At 32.6% G+C, this 23,227-nt stretch overlaps 2 protein-coding genes across 2 annotated transcripts in view; both read left to right on the plus strand.

Moving 5' to 3' along the window:
* LOC135833195 (protein Wnt-10a-like) overlaps positions 1–13,954 on the plus strand; it is a 44,299-nt gene extending 30,345 nt beyond the window's left edge. Inside the window, exons 2-4 of the mRNA XM_065346877.1 lie at positions 1,399–1,643; positions 6,677–6,993; positions 13,082–13,954. Coding sequence (XP_065202949.1) covers positions 1,399–1,643; positions 6,677–6,993; positions 13,082–13,612 — 1,093 coding nt within the window. The 3' untranslated portion in view covers positions 13,613–13,954. The remainder of the gene's footprint in view (positions 1–1,398; positions 1,644–6,676; positions 6,994–13,081) is intronic.
* Positions 13,955–18,399: 4,445 nt separating this feature from the next.
* On the plus strand, positions 18,400–22,272 carry LOC135833202 (zinc finger protein 595-like). The gene is made up of 7 exons (XM_065346890.1): positions 18,400–18,667; positions 18,836–18,973; positions 19,050–19,958; positions 20,038–20,388; positions 20,457–20,828; positions 20,907–21,287; positions 21,358–22,272. The coding sequence occupies exons 1-7, from the start codon at positions 18,548–18,550 to the stop codon at positions 22,126–22,128; spliced, it is 3,042 nt and encodes a 1,013-aa protein (XP_065202962.1). The 5' UTR covers positions 18,400–18,547; the 3' UTR covers positions 22,129–22,272.
* Positions 22,273–23,227: the final 955 nt, after the last annotated feature.

Here is a 23,227-nt window from a genome sequence, read left to right on the forward strand (position 1 = left end):
GTCCACAGGTGTACGATGTGGGATGTGAGATTCCTACTGCAATATGGAATAAGACTTCAGAGGCAGATTGATCGTGTACCCGTAATACAGATTACTACCTACCTATGGTATCCCTCAATTACACAGCAATATACACATGTAAGAGAATAAGAAAACCTCCTAAACACGAATCATGATTCATTCCTCAATCCTCACTCTTCAGATGAACGGTGAAGGTGATTTAATAATGTTTCGATGATCCGAAACCACCACACTACACGAAGATCTATAGGCGATACTCGGGCCCCGGCAGCGAGCTAATTTCGTATCGAAATCAACTTGTAGCCTGTTCTGCATAAATCGTTTACTTTATTCTTGTACCTACGATTTACACGAAAGGAAGAAAATCGGTTTATTTGAACGAATACGAAACGAATCAGCTATAACTGCGACGAAAGTGAAGTTACACGATTTAGATAAAAATCTCCAGTTTATCATTAAAAATTCCAATCGATGTAGGATAGAACTGCGCTATGTTAAAAGGCAACAACGTGTCGTGTACCTAACCAGTATCTACATTGACAAAAGTATACAAATCAATTGGTGGTATAAGAAGATGGCGAGTTTGCTTTAGTTATTTACTTCTTCGGCGCGGTGTAATGAGGCCGTTAATGTCTTCGGTGTATAATTTCCTAACATGAAAGTTTAAAATGTAATTTGTATTCGTTGTTGAGAGAGTTTAGTCGGCACGTGCCACTGCCAGCCGTGCACTGCTAGTGGTAGGATATAGTGTCGTTTATTGTGCTGTCGATGACGATGAAGCTGTGAGGGGTTCGAATAAATATTTCACAGCACCTATCGAATATCTATAACTGCTTTGGGTTCGATTCTAAACTATATGTAGGTACCTATAGCCTATAGACTAAATATGAACAACTGGTTGAGTACATAAAATATGAGGTAATTTTTTTGGTCGGTCGTTTAAAATAGGTGAAGTTTACGAAGAGTTACCTATTACACGGAGAAATGCATGCGCTCGATAAAGTCGAGAGCGGTCTAGTTTAGTATAAAGTCGCGATGAAGCTACCCTTATTAAGCGATTTAAAGCGCCGAAACATACAAAGCGAACTACTCCGATGGAAAGTTCCTAATAAACAAAACAAACCCTTCAGTCGGCGTAATTACTTTGATAACCCCCTCCGGAAGAACATCAAAGGAAATTAATTATGATTATTTTTCCACTTGAAGATTCGTCGCTACGTCTGACGAAAAGCTAATGCTGCAAAGGGTGAAATTTTGTTGAGCGAATTTCCTTCGAGTTGCATGATTTACCTACCTACTCTTCACATATTAGATCATCATATTATCGATTGTTCGATTCCATATTTAATTGTTATCCTGCTTTTTATCATGTTACAGAAGTCGTAAGAATTTCATCTCAACCGAAGCACCAGTCAAATGGACCATTTGCAAGACATTTCCCGGTTTAAATAAAGCTCAACAAAACGTCTGCCGTACATACCCGGACGTGACGGCGATCGCTATGCAAGGCTTAGAACAAGCGGTCGACGAATGCCAGTATCAATTTAGATCTCACAGATGGAACTGCAGTTCCCTACGAACGAAAAACAAAAATCCACATAGCAGCGTACTTTTGAAAAAAGGTATAATATACTTCTACCTAGGTATATATGTACCTATTCCTAGAGAGTAGAGTTATCCTCGCCGTGATTTATTTTCACCATAACTAAATCAATGTAAATTGAGTATCCCTGTATTTAAGTGCATTTTATAATGCGACGCACGTAATTTTCTCAACAAACCTAACAATGATTCCCAAGTACCAAAGCTGCTATAAATTTGTTACTCGACTTTTTTTTTTTTTTTTAATAATAATTTACTAAATTGTGCTCTAGACGTATCACTGCCCCTGTGTACCTGGTCAACGCTGATAAAAACTTGCCATGTATTATCTCGAATCATTATTTAAATACATTAATCGCCGTTTACACCGGTGTATTAATGCAGCATCCGAGTTGCTTACTTACTTACCTATTTCATTGAAATTATTCATCGTCATCGTAGTATAGTAGATATAGGTATAGGTACACAGAACTCGGTCTATCGTTTGGTAAACCGGCTACGCGTACGACAAATTTCCTACATAATTTGTCAAGATAAACTATATACGGCCACAATCCACTATATATATACGTTCGACGACCATTATTAACTTATGTTCCGGAATTACCTACCGATTATTTCATTTTTTTAAAAGGGTACCTGTACCTACTCCTGGTTATGATGAGGTGAATCTACCGTTGGTTCAGATTTTGGATTTTTTGAAATATTCGCAGGGTAGGTATATCATGGAGGTACCAAAAAAAATGTTTAAGCCGAAAAAATTTCGTCTACCCCCCCTCCCCTCGCCCATATGACAAAAAATCATGTTTTTCACACGAAGTATTCATATTTATCAGCATGTTGACCACAAATTTTGAAAGATAATAGTGGGGCAAGAAGGGGGAAATCAGTCTCCGCCCCTCGTGACGAAATTTACAGATCATTAGTTGGACTCAACCCCTCCAAAAAGGGTGAAAACGACACTTCTGTTGAAAATTTCTATCTTTGGCTGTTTTTAATCGAAATTTTTTCAAACTTGCAGGGATGCTTGATGCTACCCAGGGTCATTCGTGAAAATTTTTGGAAGGCTTTTCAAACGAATTTTCCGAGTGAGATACCTATGAATTTTCAGTTCTTCAATGCCCTTTTTGATTTTTTGAAAAAAATTCAAGAAATAGATTCCAAAAATTACCCAAAAGTCCCCTCCCCCCCCCCAAAAAAAATTCCAAAAATGTCTCACGTCTTATTAAAGTCTTTCTTTTAAGACAGAAATTGTGAAAAAGTATCCTTTCGTGCCAATAATTTTTGCTAAAATATTGTCAGTCTTGCTTTTTGTCAAAAACGTGTTGAAAATTCGATAAAAGTTTTGCTAGATTTTTAGGAACTGAAAAGACTCGCTTTTTTACCAAAAATTACCAAAAAATATCGTTTTATTTTCTACCTAAAAAATCCAAAAAATAGTTCACTTATCGAAAAAAATTGAGAAAAAATGTCATTTTTTGCCAATGATTTCAAAAGTCATTGACTTTTGGTAATTGTCAAATTTTTGTTTCTTTTGATAATTCTTGCTTTTAGGAAAATTGTCAAGTACCAAGGAGTTTCACTTTTTTGAAAAAAAAAATTCCGAAAGTCTCGCTTTATTTTGTCAAAATCTGGCATTTTTGCCAAAAATCGCAAAAATGCTCAGCTTGTTGCCAAAAATTGCCAAAAAGTAAGAACTGAAGTGAATTTTTTGATTTTTGGTGAATTTTTACAGATCAAATTTGACTCAAAAAATGAAAAAAAAAATGAAAATTTTACTAAGTTGATCTAGAAATTTGAAAATTGATAGACACTCTATTTTGGACTCTCCAAATTGAATAAAAACAATTCAGAACCGTTTTGAACAGTTCTAGAGCCTCCATGAAAATTTTTGAATGCTGAAATTTCTGCAAAATTTTACCCAACAAGGTGAAGAAGGTTTCCCAATTGGTTCAACAATTTTTAAACCGGATAAAAGGGAACCGAAAGAGGGATCCAAAATATACTTCTAGCCATAATTATTCAGGTGCTGAAATCCATTTTTCAATTTTTTGCGAATTACTAAAAATTTTAAATTTTGGACCAAAAATAGAAAAATTAAAATCTCAGAAAATTGACCTAGAAAGCTTAAATTTGGTTTATGCCCTATTTTCAACATCTCGAGTCGATTAGTGGCGATTTTGAACAGTTCTGAAGCTTACAGCAGGTTTTAGGATTCTCCTAATTTTAAATAAACTCTGTAAATAGGATAAAAATGAATTCATCACTCAAATCCAAAATTTTGTCCAGTGATTATTTTTGAAAAAAATGAAAAAATCATCGTTTGCGAACGCGTGAACGGAAAAATCTGGATGGTTTCGAATTGTTCTGGAGTCTCCAGCAGATTTCAGAAATCTCCATGTTTTTGAGAAAACACTTGCAAATGAGGTAAAAATGAAATTTGGCTCCTGTAACCTTGGATTCACTCTCTGAGGCACATAGGTTATATTTTCAAAATCAAAATCTTCTCCAATGTAGCATAATAGTTTTTGAAAAAAATGAAAAAAACATCAGAATCCGCTGGAGGCTGTAGAACGGTTCGAAACCAACACAAATCGACTCAGGAGATCGAAAATAGGTCATAAACTAAATTTCAGCTTTCTAGGTCAATTTGCTAGAATTTTGATTTTTTCTATGTATTTTTGACTTTGAATTTTGAGAAATTCGCCAAAAATCGAAAAATAATTTTATGCAACTGAAATTTTAGCTGCTGGAATATTTTAGGGTAATCTTTCAAGTCCCCTTTGCCCGATTCAAAAATATTTCTGGTGGCTCCAGAACGGCTTGAAAACACTTCCAGTCAACTCAGCATTTTCAAAATTAAAATTATGGTATAATTTAAAGCTCTAAAATGACTTACACCTAAAATAAAATTTGGCACCTGTAACCTTGGATTTACAAAATATAATAATTTTTGGTAAAAATGAAAAAACATAAAAATTCGCTAGAGGCTCTAGAACGGTTCGAAACCAACACAAATCGACTCAGGAGACCGCGAAAATAGGTTATAAACCAAATTTCAGCTTTCTAAGTCAATTTGCTAGAATTTTGATTTTTTCTATGTATTTTTGACTTTGAAGTTTGAGAAATTCACCAAAAATCGAAAAATAATTTTATGCAACTGAAATTTTAGCTGCTGGAATATTTTAGGGTAATCTTTCAAGTCTCCTTTGCCAGATTCAAAAATATTTCTGGTGGCTCCAGAACGGCTTGAAAACACTTCCAGTCAACTCAGCATTTTCAAAATTAAAATTATGGTATAATTTAAAGCTCTAAAATGACTTACACCCAAAATAAAATTTGGCCCCTGTAACCTTGGATTCTCAAAATATACTTAATAATTTTTGGAAAAAATGAAAAAACATAAAAATCCGCTAGAGGCTCTAGAACGGTTCGAAACCAACACAAATCGACTCAGGAGATCGAAAATAGGTCATAAACCAAATTTCATCTTTCTAGGTCAATTTGCTGAAATTTTGATTTATTCCCATTTTTGAGTTTGAATTTTTAGAAATTCGTTCGTCAAAAATCGAAAAATAATTTTATGCAACTGAAATTTTGGCTAGTGTGGAATATAAATAAGGAAAAAATGAAATTTTGCCCCTGTTACTTTGGATTCCTTATCTGATGAGGCATAATATTTTCAAAATCAAAATTTTCTCCAATAGCCTGATAAATGACATTGGAGGCTCTAGAACAGCTCAAAACCAACACAAATCGACTCTGGAGATCTAAAATAGTTTATAAACCGTATTTCAGCATTCTAGGTCAATTTGCTAAAATTTTGATTTTTTCTATTTTTTACTTTGAATTTTTAGAAATTTGTCAAAAATTGAAAAATAATTTTATGCAACTGAAATTTTGGATAATGTGGAATATAAATGAGGAAAAATGAAATTTTGCCCCTGTAACTTTGGATTGCTTATCTGATGAGGCATCATATTTTCAAAATCAAAATTTTCTCCAATAGCCTGATAAATGACAAAACATCAAAATCCACTGGAGGCTCTAGAACAGTTCAAAACCAACATAAATCGACTCTGAAGATCGAAAACAGATTATAAACCAAATTTCAGCTTTCTAGGTCAATTTGCTAAAATTTTGATTTTTTCCATTTTTGACTTCGAATTTTTATAAATTTGTCAAAAATTGAAAAATAATTTTCTGCAACTGAAATTTTGACTGGTGGAATATTTTGGGGTAATCTTTCAAGTTCCCTTTGCCCGGTTCAAAAATATTGCTGGAGGCTCCAGAATGGCTTGAAACCACTTCCAGTCAACTCAGCATATTCAATATTCAAATTATGGTATAATTTAAGGCTCCAAAATGAGTACCCAGTGCAGCGTAAATTTTGGATTTCCAACTTCATTAGATAAAATTTTGAGGAAATTTCGAGTTTCAAACATCTGCTGGAGGCTCCAGAACTGCCTAAAATGGTTTGAAACCGTTTCCAATCGATTTGGCAGGTAAAAAATAGGGTATATCCCAGATTTCAGCTTTCCAGGTCAATTTGGTAAAATTTAGATTTTTTTCTCATTTTTGGCCTAAATTTGATTTTCAAAAATTCGCCAAAAATCGAAAAAATGGCCGCCATTTTGTCAGTAAGGCCAATTTTTTTGGGCTAGATTGGATTTAAAGTGTTCCTTAGGCAAAAAAATCTCAATGAGTCCACATTTGTACACTTTTCTTAGCCCTTTTTCCAGACTACTTGTGAATGGCTGGCTTACATATGTTTTATATCACAAGTAACAATAGTAACATGTAGGTACCTCTACTTATATCAACTCAATATGAATGAAAACGCAGGCAGGTAAATTACTTCATGTTAAAAATAAGTACTAATCAAACCTCTGTGCTAATGAATGCGGGCTGGACTCTCGTTGGTTGTAATTAAATCACGATATTGCATCAGAGTAAATGTTTTAATGATTGAAGCTCTACTTAATGAAATATTCACAACGCTCAGGTATACAAATATTTACCTACCTATGTGTTTTTTTCTTCTGTTGGGCAGGTTTTCGCGAGTCAGCATTTTCTTACGCTATTGCATCAGCCGGTGTAACACACAGTGTAGCAAAAGCATGCAGTATGGGCAAACTGATGGCATGTGGCTGTGAACCCAAAACACCATTTTTCCTTCAAAGGAATGCTCGAATGACTACAGAACAAAGGCTGAAAAGATTAAGCCGCACTAGGTGGAAATGGGGAGGCTGTTCACACAACATGGATTTTGGTCTCCAGTTCTCCAAGTCGTTCCTGGATGACAATGAAAAAAACTCGGTGGATATGCAGTCCTTCATTAAATTACATAACAGTGAAGCTGGCAGATTGGTTAGTATGAAACATTTCACACTTTAAAATTATTGAGACCTCAATGTATACCAGAAACCAATCTCTTGAAATATGTCAATTCCCTGGAAAAAAATATTTAGCAATGGATAGGTACAGTTTATATCTATTCCAATATTCAATTCGTTCCCTTCGAATGAATTATACAAGAACCAAAAAAATAACAATTAATTACCGTATCTGAAGAGCATTATTTGGCAAATACGCTCACCTATATACTATAAAATGTCGGCTCGCCAAAGAAATATTCGATACGAGAAAGGTGAGATCTATTAGAAACTAATACAGTTGATTATAGTAATTTGTATTGTACACGGTGCTATAGTGGGCGGTTAAAGCGCATAAAAGACGATTACCTTTTTCCTTCTGCCTATTTTTTTTCCTCCTTCCCATCTCTCGTTCCCTCGCCTTGATATAAATACATACATCTATATAAAGATGTTAGCAACGTCGGCTCTACAAAATTATAATAATAACCCGGTGTGAAAAGGAACCACTGATTCAGTCATGGTGGTCTTCGTATTCCCAGAGGCGATTCAATAATAACATTATCAACGGCCAGTTGTCAGTGGTGTCTAAATTCAAAGAAGAAAAAAAAATACTATTATTTATTAATTGTACAACATTACATTTATTATTTCACCTACGTCGTTATAAAATAGAAATCTCGCTCAAGTAAAATTATAATCAATTTTTAATAACTCGATGGTTTTTACTCGAGAATACCGTCATTGTGTGGGTCAGAAAATTAATTAAATTTTTTACCCCGATTCTCGATATTCCCGATGAAAAAAAAAATACGCGTTGTAATTCTTCAGATTTGATTGTATGTAGTAATATTGTGTACGATGAGTGTATTTTAGCTGCTTATTGAGAGAGATAGGTACGAGTAATAGGTAGAGAAGTACCTACATACAAAGTTGCGAAATTCATCCGTATTGGATTAAAATGTATAGTAGGTGAAACTGAAGAAAAAAAACGAGTTTCTACATTAACATAATTTTACTTATCTATGTTGAATTATCGCATTGACTTAATACTCTTGGAAAAAAAAAAGAAGTTAAAACAGAGTAAATGAACGTAACTACCCAGACAGTCATCAAAGCATCCTTTTTTATTAATCGGTAATATGCCAGAAAAATGTCATTAATTGGAACCCAATCAATGTCAGAGTTTAATTAATACGTATAAAAGACGATTAAGAAAATCATATAATCGTAGCCTTAGGACATTGGCATGTTATATTGCTAAAGCCTTGAGAAATTGAGAATTCCTTTGAAATAAAATTCGATCGATCTGTTATCGATCAAAAAACTCTTCATTTATGTGATTTGTACGTAGGTAATTCTGAAAGAACTGTGCATTTTTTTCATCTCTTTCGTAAACGTTGAATGTATTGCATAACTTCGCCTTGGTGGTGGAAAATGAATTGGATGGAAGAATCAAGTTCTTTGATTCCTTCAGAAGTGTAGGTAAGCAACAAATATCTCGCGCGAGGTTGGATGTTGCATACTTCTTTGTTGGCAGGAGATTGTATGGTTTGGATGATATGATGAAACGCATTTCAATGTTTGACTGGGTGGAGAAGGAAGGAGTTTTGCCCAGTTTTTATCATTTTTCTGTGACCCTTTTTTAAAAATTTTGTTGATTTTAATTTTTATTTTTTGGAAACTCATCAATGATTGAGGTCCTGTGGAACTTTTTCTCCCACCCCCTCCCACCTGTCACTGTCAAAATAAATTGTCAAGTTTCAAAAAAAATATTCAATATGTACATTAATATGTATGTACTTTGAGCTCAATAGAGACCATTTTTCATTGCAATTCTCCAAAGGCTTTATTTTTTTATGTAATTACTCCCTGCAAAAAAAAATCAGACAGATAAAAAATTGTCCAAAATACATTTTTTTTTCTTTATTTTTCAGCTTTTGAAAGAGGAATGGGGCCAATGGTCTGCTGCTCAATTGGAGAAATACTTTGGAATTCGTTTTTTTTTGTTTTTTAATTTTTTTGGGTACCGTATACCAATGGTTTTTATGGATGAGGAATCAAATTTGGGTAGCATTTTTGTAGCATAGAAAATCGTTTTTGGATTTTGAGACAGAATTTTTCTTTTTTTGGGGGGGGAGGGGTGGAGTCTGAGAAGCAGGTTTGAGAAAATTGTATATCAACATTGTGAAGAAATCCATTGCATGTCCACAGAATGCCATTGAATTTTAAAGTACCCCCTTCCTCCCCCCTCCTACCTTCCCTCACTCACTCCCTCCCATTTCGGGTAAAAAAGAAAGTTTTACCATTATTTAAAAGTGACCTCGTAACATATCAAAATGGGTTAAAATTTCGCAAAAAATTCAAATATTTCAACTAAAATGTATTTTGAGCATTTTTGAAGACTTTTGAGCTCAAAATTGGGACATCATTTTTGAAATTTCTGAAAAAATGTGATGTGAAATATCAAAATGGGTGAAAATTTTGCAAAAAATTCAAATTTTTCGACGAAAATGTATTTTGAGCATTTTTGAAGGCTTTTGGGCTCAAAATTGGGTCATGCTTTTTGGGATTTCTGAAAAAATGTAATGTGACTTATGAAAATGGGTTAAAATTTTGCGCAAAATTCAAATCTTTTAACGAAAAGCTATTTTGAGCACTTTTGAAGAATTTTGAGCTCAAAATTGGGTCACGATTTTTGGGATTTTTGAAAAAATGTAATGTGACCTTGTGACCTATCAAAATGGGTTAAAATTTCGCAAAAAGTTCAAATCAATATTTCAACGAAATTTTTTTTTGAGCATTTAAAGAATACTTCGGGCTAAAAATTGGGTCATGATTTTTGATTTATCTGAAAAAATGTGATGTGACCTATCAAAATGGGTTAACATCTTGCGAAAAATTCAAATATTTCGACGAAAAGGTATTTTGAGCATTTTTGAAGACTTTTGAGCTCAAAATTGGGTCATGATGTTTGGGATTTCTGAAAAAATGTAATGTGACCTATAAAAATGGGTTAAAATTTTGCGAAAAGTTGAAATATTTCAACAAAAAATGTATTTTGAGCATTTTTGAAAAATTTTGAGCTCAAAATTGGGTCATGATTTTTGGGATTTCTGAAAAAATGTGATGTGATCTATCAAAATGGGTGAACATTTTGCAAAAAATTCAAAATTTTCGACGAAAATGTATTTTGAGCATTTTTGAAGACTTTTGGGCTCAAAATTGGGTCATGCTTTTTGGGATTTCTGAAAAAATGTGATGTGACTTATCAAAATGGGTTAAAATTTTGCGCAAAATTCAAATCTTTTAACGAAAAGCTATTTTGAGCATTTTTGAAGAATTTTGAGCTCAAAATTGGGTCACGATTTTTGGGATTTCTGAAAAAATGTAATGTGACCTTGTGACCTATCAAAATGGGTTAGAATTTCGCAAAAAGTTCAAATATTTCGACAAAAATGTATTTTGAGCATTTTTGAAAAATTTTGAGCTCAAAATTGGGTTATGATATTTGGGATTTCTGAAAAATGTGATGTGACCTATCAAAATGGGTTAACATCTTGCGAAAAATTCAAATATTTCGACGAAAAGGTATTTTGAGCATTTTTGAAGACTTTTGAGCTCAAAATTGGGTCAAGATATTTGGGATTTCTGAAAAAATGTAATGTGACCTATCAAAATGGGTTAAAATTTCGCAAAAAATTCAAATCTTTTAACGAAAAGCTATTTTGAGCATTTTTGAATAATTTTGAGCTCAAAATTTGGTCACGATTTTTGGGATTTCTGAATAAATGTGATGTGACCTATCAAAATGGGTTAAGATTTTGTGAAAAGTTCAAATATTTTGACGAAAATGTATTTTGAGCATTCAAAGAAAATTTTGGGCTAAAAATTGGGCAATGATTTTTGGGGTTTTCGAAAAAATGTTGTGTGACGTATCGAAACTGGTTAAAATTTCTCGAAAAATTCAAATATTTCAACCAAAATTTTTTCAAAGTATTTTTAAAAGAATTTTGACCCGAAAATTTGGGTCATGATTTTTGGGATTTTTCAAAAAAATGTAATGTAACCTATCGAAACGTGTTAAAATTTCATCACAAATTTAAAAAATTCAATCAGAATTTTTTTGAGCATTTTTAAAAATTGTTGAGCCTGAATACCTCTGACAATTTTTCAAAATCAAGTGGTTTCAAGGCTGCAATTTATCGAAAATGTTCGAAAGGTGTTTTGATAGAGATTGTTAATTTCCTCAAGAAATTTTAACCCATTTTCCCAAGTCACATTGTACATTTTTCATAAACCCTAAACATAATGATTAATGAATAATGACTCATTATTGGACTCGAAGTTCTTTGAAACTGCACAAAGAAGCGTTGAAATTTTTTTTTTGATATTCTGACGAAATTTTAACCCTTTCTGATAGGTCGAATGATACCTTTTTCAAAAATTCCCAAAATCGTGATCAAGTTCTGGCCTTGTAAATTTTTAAACTCGCTCGAAAAATGTTTTCGTTGAAATAATTGAGTTTCTTGCAAAATTTTAACATAGTTTGATAGGTCGAATGACCATTTTTTTTTTTTTTTTTTGAAAACCCCGAAAATCATGACCAATTTTGGGCTCCAAATGTTTCCAAAATGCAGAAAAAAATTTTGGTGGATGGTTTTAATTTCTTGTAGAAATTTTAACACATTATTTTCATTGGTTTCAAACACGCTCAAAAAATATTTTAGTCAAAAATTTTGAATTTCTCGCGACTATTTTAATGTATTTTGACAAGTCGAATGTCCCTTTTTTCAAAAACCTGGAAAATGAGTTGAAAAAAAATTTTAAGTAAGGTTTTGATTTCTTGCAGATATTTTAACCCATTTTATTAGGTCTAATGGCCCATTTCTCAGAAACTCTGACACTCATGACCCAATTCTGATCTCAAAATTCTTGTGGAACTGCTCAAAAAAGTTTGATAGGTATTTTGACAAAATTTTAACCCCTCCTCCAAAAATCCCAAAAATCGTGATGAAATTTTTGGCTTAAAGATTTTCAGACACGTTAAAAAAATGTTTATGTAAAAATATTTGGATTTCTCGCAAATTGAATTTTTTTTTTTGATAGATCAAATGGCACTTCTTTTTTTGAAAAAACACCAAAAATCATAACCAATTTCGAGTTCCAAATTCTTCCAAAGTGTTGAAAATAGTTCTGACAGAAATTTTAACCCATTTCGTTTGGTTGCATGACCAATTTTTCAAAACCCCTGAAAATCATGTCCCAATTTTGGGCTCAAAATTTTCCAAAAGTGCAGAGAAAAGATTTGATAGAAAATGTGTTCTACAGAAATTAGTTGCACGACGACATTTTCAAAAATCTCCGAAATCATGGCCCAAATTTGGGCTTAAAATTCTTCAAAAATGCCCAAAAAAAGTTTTGGTCTAAATTTTTGATTTTTTGTAGAAATTTCAACTCATTTTAATACCAGGTTATTTCATGATGCTTTTCCAAAAACTCCCAAAATCATGTTCCATTTTTGGGCTCATCATTTAAAAAAAAAAATCTCAAAAAACATCTTTATTGCAACATTTGAATTTCTCGTGAAATTTTGGCCCATTTTGATATGTCGCAAGACGTGCTTTCCAAAACCCAAAAAATCTTGGAATTGATGAAATATTATTCTACCATTTAAACATTTTTTTCAATTTTTGATTCAACGTTTCCCAAATTTTGCTGAAATTTCATTATTGTTTTCCTATTTCTTATCAATTTTCATGTTTTTTTGTCAATAAATAAATTTAAAAAAAGATAGTTTTTTCATCTTCTGGGTACTTTTTAATGCATTTTTTGAAAAATTGATTTTTATCACTTTTGATGATTTTTGTGCATCTATTTTAGATTTGGGTACTTACTTTTTCATTTAATTTTTGGCAAATTTTACAAAAAATCAATTTTTTTGACAATTTTTGTCAATTTTGAAGTTTTTTGTTTATTTTTAGAGATTTTTGACATTTTAATACTCGTTGGTTATTTTTAGTTAAGTTTACATTTTTTTAATATTTACCACGAATCTCACAAACTATTCCATCATTTTACAGGCAGTCTCAACCCAAATGCAAGTAAAATGCAAATGTCACGGCATGTCCGGCAGCTGTCAACTGAAAACATGCTGGAGATCAGCACCCGAATTCCGAGTGGTTGGTAACGCTCTCAAAGACCGTTTCCGCGACGCGATCAAGGTCAATCAATCGAACCAAGGTAATGGTTTGCCTTTATTCGTCGAACAGAACAACCTAGAAAGAAATCGACGCTCCAGGGACCATAAAGGTAAACGAAGACGTAAAAGAATCAGGAAAAATGAACGAGACTTATCGCAGGACCTGTTGTATTATCAAGATTCGCCAACTTTCTGCGACAGGGATCCCAGAGTCGATTTCCCAGGCACTACTGGCAGAATTTGTAATCGAAAAAGTCGCGGAATGGATAACTGCTCGTCTCTGTGCTGTGGCAGAGGATTCAGCTCTTTGAATCAGACACGTGTAGAAAAATGTAAATGTCGATTTCAATGGTGCTGTTATGTTATATGTGAAAAATGTGTAAATCAAGAATGGGTAACCGTGTGCAATTGAAATTTCCATTTTGAAAATAATTGTCCTTGAGAGATAACAATATAAGCTCGCAATTGATAGAATTATACATTGTATACCAAATTTCATATAATACATACTAATTGCTCGTGATTTTTATCTATTTTTCGAAGAAAAGAAATAAACGAAATAGGTTATTCGGTGTTCATTTCAAACCAGCGATAAAAAATTGATACTATTTTTAAAACTTATATTCTCGCATTAATCGGTTTTCCATTCTTAGAGAACATTATTGTAATTCTTTTTTTAGTTCCTGCAGCATTGTTTTAAAATTACGACTTTTTCTTTCTTTTTCTTTTCCTTTTTTTAATAAACGTATTTTAATAAGTTGTTTTTTTTTATTATTTAACTTTCAGTCTACACTTCTACAAACCAATCCGAAAAAATACCGTTTCCTGGAATTTGTGGTCTAAAAAATTCAGTAAATTATTTATGGATATAGATCATCGCAGTCAGATTTTAAAGTCACCCCTTCCAATTTTGAGTAAAAATGGAATTTTATAGAATTATTCAAATGTCACCTTGCGACCTATCAAAAGGTGAAAATTTCACTTTAAATTCAAATATCTCAATGAAAATATTTTTTGAGCATTTCTGAAAAATTTTGAGCTCAGAATTGGGTCATAATTTTTGGAATCTTAATATGTAATTTAAAATACTTTGACGAAAATGGGTTTCGGGAATTTCTGGAGAATTTTTAGCTCGAAATGAGGTCATAATCTTCGGAGGATTTCAAATCATTACCCCATTTTAGAACTCAAATTTCATCAAAAGTACTCAAAAAATTTTTTAATAGAAATTCTAGGTTTTCTGCCTAATTTCAAACCCATTATGATGCGTTGCATGATACATTTTTCAAAAATTCCGAATATCGTGTTCTAGTTCAGGACTTAAAATTATTCTTTAAACGTGTTTTTAAAAAGTTTTAATGAGAATTTTTCATTTTCTGCCAAAATTTTAAATCACTTTGTTTGGTCACATAGCAAAGTTTTCTGTTCCTCGAAAATAATGGCTCAGTTTTGGGCTCAAAATTCATCAAAAGTGCCAAAAAAAAGTTTTGATAAAAGTTTTTGATTTTCATGCTCACATTTCAACTCATCACTCAACTTTGGGCTGCAAATTCTTCAGAAATGGTCAAAAAAAAGTTGGTGAATTTCTCAGGAAATGTCATCTATTGTGACAGGTACGTAGTATAATACTTTTTTTTATCAATCCTGAGAAAATTTTGAGAACAGAATCCGCCTAGAGTAGTCTGATCAATTTCTGATGGAAGTTTTGTCCATTTTTGATAAAATGGATATGTTTTTTTGAAAATTATGAAAATCGTGACGACGTGACTTGATAATTTCGGGACACAAAATCCAAATTTTTCAAAAGAGCTCAGAAAAACTTTCTTGATTTTTTATCGAAATTTTAGCTCACTTAGATTGGAAAAAAAGATTTGTGTCATATGACCCAATTTTCAAAAATCCTGAAAAAAATACCCAATTTCTGGTTCTAATGTCCAAATTTTTCTCAAGTGGTCAAAAAAAAGTTTTAATGGAAATTTTTGATTTTTAGTCCAGATTTTAGGCCATTTTGAGTCATCGTATGATACATTATTCAAAAATCTCGAAAAACATGGCCCAGTTTTGGGCTCAAAATTCATCAAAAATCCCCCAAAAAAATGTTGGCGGAAATTTTTTGATTTTCTGTCAAAGTTTTAAATTATTTTTTTGGGTCACATGGCACATTTTTCGAAGTCCTAAAAATCATAGTGCAATTTTAGGCTCAAGATTCTTCAAAAAATTACTCGAAAAAAATTTTAGCGGAAATTTTTTGATTTTATGCCAAAATTTTAACCCATTATGATATGTCGCATGCCCCTGTTTTTAATGCTCCCAAAACCTTGACCTAATTTTTGGGCGCAAAATTCATCAAAAGGGCTTGAAAAAAGTTTTGATAGAAATTTTAGATTCTCTAATGTTTTCTGAGCGTGTTTGAAAAATTTCTTGATCACGATTCCGGCGATATTTGACAAAAGTGTCAATCGACTTTATCAAAATAGATATTATGTTAAAATTTCTGCATGAAATCAAACCCTTCCTTAAAAATTTTTTAGAGCACTTTGGAAAAATTTGAAGCCCAAAATTGGTTACAATTTTTGGGGATTTCAAAAAAAATTAAGGTCATTCGACCTATCAAAATACGTTAAAATTTTGCCAAAAATTCAGATATTTCGACGAAAATGTATTTTTTGAGCGAGTTTGAAAATTTTTAAGCCCCAAAATTTGGAAGGTATTATTAAACCTATATCAAAAGAGAGGTTAAAATTTTGTCAGAATATCAAAAAATTTTAATCAACACTTTTGCGTGCAGTTCCAAGAACATGTGAGCTCAATAATCAGTGGCGTAGCCAAGGGGGGCGAAGGGGGCCATGACCCCCCCCCCCCCTTGCGAGCAAATATTTGAAAGAAAACATGCAAAAATGGACGTTTTTTTTGTTGTTCGGACTCATTTTTTCTAAAAATTTTCGCTCTCGCTTCGATCGAGCAGTAATTTTGCCTTCATTTTCATGAAATCACAACACAACATGATCGGTTTTCAGAAAATTACCCCTGATTTCTATTTTTCATACCTAAAAATCTGGTTTTGCCCCCTCCTTGAGAAAATCCTGGCTACGCCACTGTCAATAATGGGTCATTATGTTTAAAAAATCCTCAAAATCGTAAGCCAATTTTCGAGTAACAATTCATTCGAAATGCTTTAAAACAATTTTGTCGAAATATTTGAAATTTTTTGAGAAATTTTCACTCGTTTTGATATTTTTTAAAAATCTCAAAAATCATAAACTCAATTTTGGGCTTAAAGTTCTTACAAAAATGTTCAAAAATTTTTTTGTCGAAATATTTGTATCAGAAATTTTAAAAAGACAAAAAAACTTGGAACAAAATTTGTAGAGTGTGAAAAATTGAACCATTTTTGCTGATCGGATTTTGAAAATGGGTAATTAATTTGCAACCCTGTATTTTTTCGATAACTGGTTCCAAATTAACGAACCGGTTTCAAAATCCGATTCAATTTTTCACACTCTACAACTTTTGTTCCAAGTTTTTTTCTCTATCTCCAATTTTTAGGTGATTGTCAAAAACCGGTTGCTAAATGCGAACCAATGAACCGGTTTTAAAATGTGATTATACACAGAATTGCGTCATTTTTCACACTCTACAACTTTTGTTCCAAGATTTTTTCGCTATCTACAATTTTTGGGTAATTTTTGATAACCGGTTGCGAATTAATAAACCGGTTTCAAAATCTGATCAGCGAAAATGGTTAAATTTTCACGCTGAACAACTTTTGTTTCAAGTTTTTACTTTTTTTCTCCATCTCCAATTTTTAGGTGATTGTCAAAAACATGTTTACTAAAGACGAACCAATGAACCGGTTTCAAATTCTGATTACACAGAATTGCGTTATTTTTCACACTGTACAACTTTTGTTCCAAATTTTTTTCACTATCTACAATTTTTGGGTAATTTTCGATAACTGGTTGCGAATTAATGAACCGGTTTCAAAATCTGATCATCAAAAACAGTTCAATATTTCACACTCTACAACTTTTGTTCCAAGTTTTTTTCTCTATCTTTAATTTTTAGGTGATTGTCAAAAACTGGTTGCTAAAAGCGAAGCAATGAACCGGTTTCAAACTGTGATTACTGATTAGACAGGATTGCGTAATTTTTCACGTTCTACAATTTTTGTTCCAAGTTTTTTTCAATTGACACTATCTACAATTTTTGGGTTATTTTCGATAACTGGTTGCGAATTAAAGAACCGGTTTCAAAATCTGATCAGCGAAAATGATTGAATTTTTCACGCTCTACAACTTTTGTTCCAAGGTTTTTTTTCTCCATATTCTTTAATTTTTAGGTGATTGTCAAAAACATGGTTGCTAAATGCGAAGCAATGAACCGGTTTCAAAATGTGATTAGACAGAAATGTGTAATTTTTCACGCTCTATAACTTTTTTATCTAGCTTTTCTCTTTATCTACAATTTTTGGGTAATTTTCGATGACTGGTTGCGAATTAATGAACCGGTTTCAAAAACCCGATCAGCAGAAATGGTTCAATTTTTCACACTCTACAACTTTTGTTTCTAGTTTTTTATTTTTTCTCTATCATCAATTTTTAGGTGATTGTCAAAAACTGGTTGCTAAATGCGAACCAATGAACCGGTTTCAAAATCTGATTACACAGAATTGTGTAATTATTGACGCTCTACAAACTACAACTTTTGTTTCTAGCTTTTTTGAGTTTTGTTCTCTATCTACAATTTTTGGGTATTTTTTGTCAACTGGTTGCAAATTAATGAACTGGTTTCAAAAAATTCATATCACGTTTTTGTCGCCTTAGTGTGTAGAATACATTGCGCCAATAAAAACCGGTTTGAATTTTTCGACCAAACCGGTTTTCTCAATTTGTGGACACCCTGTGCATGGGCCTGAAATTTTCAAGATCGCTTTTGATTTGAAAGCCCTCATTTTCCCCTACTCCCTACTCAACGCCGCTTCATTCATCTCGCTAGCTCTTTCCACTTGGAAATAAAAGTCACCGGGCACTGATTTTAAAAATTAAAACAATTGAAAAAACACTATAAAATTTGATCAAATCAAATATTTCCATTTCGAAATTTGAGCAAAGTGTAAAAAATAAAAATTCTGGAAATTCCCAAACGAACATTTCTTGTCTTCAAATATGGTAACACTAACTCGACCTCGTGTTCGACTGTTTGATAAGATTAGGCTAGATTTAGATGATTTAGATAAAAACAACATAAACAAAAATGAAATGATCGAAAATCTTTTTATTAATTATATTACTACGATTAAAAAATAACTTTAGTTCATTTTTAACGAAAGTTACACCAATTTTTCAAAATGCACAACGAACATTGTCGTTTATGTGGCAATCAGAACAATGAAATGTTTGATATTTTCAGCGAAACCGGTTCGAATAAACAGCTCGAGTCGAAAATCAAAGAAATCGTTCGTTTGAATGTAAGTATTTCATAATTCATACCCAATCAGGGATCTACTTAACATCAAAGTAACCATCATACTAAATTATAGCAACATTTAAATCAAAACAGATCATTTTTGTAGTAGGTATAATATGTTTCAAAAATGAAAATTGCTCCGAAAATTATCTAGTATTTTTTTTCACAGATTTCGCCGGATGATTCTTTACCGAAAACTGTGTGTGTTTCGTGCATTAACCATTTAGAAAACGCTTCGCATTTTGTAGATCAATGTCACCAGACTCAAACTTATTTGAGCCAACTGTACGAAGAAATCATATTGCCAGTAAGTATCGAATTTTTAAGAAAAAAATCATTTTCATATTCAGTATGTAAGTTAATGTAATTTTTTGTTTTTATAGACTCCAGCCCAAAATTCTTTCCGAGCGCCGAATCATGCAGAGAAAATTAGGGTTGTATTGAATGATCGAGCTGATATTGAGATAAATCTCACCAAATTGAGATCTATCCTAACTTGCAAAATAGAATCCGATCAAATTAATTTAGAAAACGATTCTATTGAAAACAACTCGAGTCAAATAATTTCAGCGCTACCTGATCATAACGATACTAATCAGAATTCTACCCAAATGCTGGAAAATTCGAACGCTGTGCAAAACGATTCCAATTCATATCCATCTACTTCGAACAGTGAACCTGATGGCAATACATCCCATAAAAAAAATCCAACCCCAATTGAAAAAATCAGTGACGTAAATTTGGATAGTGTTCCATCCAACGATACGTTGTGTTCTTCTACCAATGATTCTCAAGAGACTCCTCTCGCTAATACACAAAATTGTACAACGAGTAATCGTAGCCGATTGAAAAGAAAATGCACCATGCGAACGACACCGATAAATGACCATCCTGATTCTAGCGATGAAGAAAACCGTGAACCAGACGAACGTAGTGATTATAGCGATGATTTGACCAATAAATGTAACGAAAATCGTAACAGTAATACAAAAAAACCCAAACTTCAAACCGAACTTCGTCCATTTTCATGCAAACTATGCAAATCTTCGTTCAAAACTGTAAAGATGCTCAATCGGCATATAAAAACAGTTCACTCAGATAAGCGACTCAAGTGTTCGATCTGCGATTATATAGGCAAAGATCATGTAATACTAAAGATACATATGAAAAATACCCACTTTAAACCGTACGTTTGTGCCATATGCGACTATAGAACCGGACTAAAGTTTAAAATTCGAAATCACATTGTGAAAAAACACACACCAGCATCATGGACATTGAACACAAATGAAGTAAGCTAACTAAAGTACGTACAACTTGAAACTACTAGACTACAATCTTTAATAACCCAACTTTTTTTTTTTTTAATAGGAAAACGATGACGATAGAAGTAGCTTTTGTTGTGCAACTTGTGGAAAAACTTTTTATGGAAAGATGAATTATCAAAAGCACATGAGCCTTCAGCATAGCATTCGTCCATTCTCATGCAATCTGTGCACATCTTCGTTCAGAGTTAAACAAGACCTCACTAATCATATTAACACAATTCACTCAGATAAAAAATTGAAGTGTCCAATTTGCGATTATGTAGCCAAATATCAGAGTAAACTAACTGAGCACATGAAAAGTACCCACTATAAACCATTTGCTTGTGCTATATGCGACTGGAGAACTGGAGATAAAAAACGAATTCGGCTACACATCGTGAGCAAGCATCTCGAAGTAAGCAAATCAAAGCACAGCTTGACATTAATCAATTGCATTTTCTAATAACCTCCATTTTTTTACAGGAAAACAATGATAAAAATTACTCTTGCGCTACTTGCAAGATAACATTTTCCCATGAGTTGACTTACCAGAAGCATTTAAAGGTTCATTCTGGAAAAGGCAAATTTTCATGCGAACTATGCAGATCTTCGTTCGAAGCTGTAAAGATGCTCAATCGGCATATAAAAACAGTTCACCCAGATAAGCGATTCAAGTGTTCGATCTGCGGTTATATAGGCAAAGATCATGTAATACTAAAGAAACATATGAAAAATACCCACTTTAAACCGTACGTTTGTGCCATATGCGACTATAGAACCGGACAAAAGTTTAAAATTCGAAATCACATTGTGAAAAAACACACACCAGCATCATGGACATTGAACACAAATGAAGTAAGCTAACTAAAGTACGTACAACTTGAAACTACTAGACTACAATCTTTAATACCCCAACTTTTTTTTTTTAAATAGGAAAACGATGACGATAGAAGTAGCTTTTGTTGTGCAACTTGTGGAAAAACTTTTTATGGAAAGATGAATTATCAAAAGCACATGAGCCTTCAGCATAGCATTCGTCCATTTGCATGCAATCTGTGCACATCTTCGTTCAGAGATAAACAAGGCCTTACTACGCATATTAAGACAATTCACTCGGAGAAACGATTCAAATGCCCAACTTGCGATTATGTATGCACATCCAATGGCAAACTAAGTCGGCACTTGAAGTGTGCCCACGATAAGCCATTGACCTGTGCTATATGTGGCTTTAAGACCGGAATGAAGTCACACATTCGGAAACACATTACGAGCCAACATATTCCAGCATCATGTAGCTTGAAAGAAAATACTAAAGTAAGCAAATTAAAGCACAACTTTACGCTAATGAATTTTATTTTCTAAAACCCTCCTTTTTTTTTTACAGAAAAACGATAAACGTTTCTTTTGCTTAATTTGCAAGAAAACATTTGCCCGAGAGTCAACTTACCAGGAGCATTTAAACGTTCATTCTGGAAAACGCCCATTTTCATGCAAACTATGCACGTCTTCATTCAGAGTTAGATCTCTACTCAATTATCATTTACGAACGGTTCACTCGGATAAGCAATTCAAATGCCCAACTTGTGATTATGTAGCCAAATACAAAAGCAAACTAACTGCCCACATGAGATGTGCTCACGAAAAACCACTTACGTGTGATGATTGCGGCTACAGAACGGGCGAAAAAAGAAGACTTCAGCGACACATTGCCAGTAAACATACTTCGTCCATGTCTTTAGTTTGTGAAGTCTGCGGTAAAGAGCTCGCAACAAGCATTACTCTGCATTATCACATGAAAAATATTCATTTCCCGGAGCCGAAAGTTTGTCAAACCTGTGGCAAAGTTTGTCCTTCGAATTCAAAATACAGCCAGCATATATTAAAATGTGGCAAAAAGAAAGAAGAATACGAATGTGAGAAGTGCGGACAAACGTATTCAATAAAGGCTAACCTCTTAGAACACATGAATAAGCATTTGAATCGGAAACCTTACAAATGTAAAGTTTGTGGTATGGCATTCTACCAGAGGATTCGATTGCACACTCACAAATTTGTTCATCGTGGTGCTAATTTCCAATGTGAAATTTGTGATCGGCCTTTTAAGAGAAAAGATAATATGAAAAGTCATATGAAGAGACAGCATTCGAAAAAATAAATCTATGAGGTGTGATTATACGATAGTGAATGACTGAAGTTTAAATTTTTTTAATGACAAATATTTTTGTGTGTGAATTTCTGTATGTATATCGCATGTTTATTTTCTATGTACGTTAATATAATTTTTTATTGGGCTCAATAATTTTTTTTAAAGTGAAATTTGAACGTTTATTGTGTGGTATTATGATGAAATCAATGTATTGGAGTTGATCGTGAAATTGAATTTAAAATATGAAAAATATCATGAAAATTTTATGATGATTTGGAATTATTTTAGAATAACAAAATGGTTTTGGTTCGTGAAAATTATAGAAATTATTGAATAGAGGTAAAAATATAAAATTTGTGAAAATTGAAAATTTGCCAAGAAAAAGTCTCGAAAGTCGACAATTTTTCATAAAAGTTACAAACAAGAAGGAATTAATTTGAATTTAAAAAAGTTATCTCGTTAAAGCAAACGATTTTAATTTTCAATATGTTCAATTCAATATTAGTTGCATCAAAATCGTTCTCAATTTGTCTCTTTCAATGGTAAGGTTTTGAAATATCATTCCATTTTTTAGTTTTTTCGATAAAGTCAGCATTTGAGTAAAATTTCTACAGAACAAAAATTTTAAATACTTGGTAACTTTTGGTTACTTTTTAAAAATATTGGTTGCTATAAAAGTTACTTTTCCAAGTTTTTTTCACAAATTTCCTTCTTTTTTTTCAAAATTTTATCCAAAATTCTTCGAAAAAAAACATTGCTTTTATTTTAAATGGCATCGCTGCTTTTTCAGCTCCTCTTTTGATTGATTTTTACATCTCGAATTTTACCTAGTGGTGATTTTTTTGCAAAATAATTTTTCCATGATTTTGCTCTGAATTTTGGTGATTTTTTCGTCTGAATTTTTACCGAATTTTATCATCTTGAATTCTCGAGATTTTTTCATAAAAATTTTCCCTCGAGCTTGCGTAATTTTATTGCTCAAATAGTCGGGATTTGCTCGATGTTTTTTTTTTTTTTGAATTTTGTGAATTTTTTTCTTCGCTCATTTGGTGAGTTTTCTTTTGAATTTTTGTTGAATTTTCTCTATTCTGACGGGTATGATTTGAAT

The sequence above is a fragment of the Planococcus citri genome, chromosome 1 (genome assembly GCF_950023065.1).
Source record: "Planococcus citri chromosome 1, ihPlaCitr1.1, whole genome shotgun sequence".
Lineage (NCBI taxonomy): Eukaryota > Metazoa > Arthropoda > Insecta > Hemiptera > Pseudococcidae > Planococcus > Planococcus citri.

What these genes read in the sequence shown, in the direction of transcription:
- LOC135833202 (XM_065346890.1), top strand. Translation starts at nt 18,548, where the DNA reads ATGCACAACGAACATTGTCGTTTATGTGGCAATCAGAACAATGAAATG. An exon ending in ACGAAGAAATCATATTGCCA is followed by an intron (nt 18,974 to 19,049) that starts GTAAGTATCGAA and finishes TTGTTTTTATAG; the next exon opens with ACTCCAGCCCAAAATTCTTT. An exon ending in GCTTGAAAGAAAATACTAAA is followed by an intron (nt 21,288 to 21,357) that starts GTAAGCAAATTA and finishes TTTTTTTTACAG; the next exon opens with AAAAACGATAAACGTTTCTT.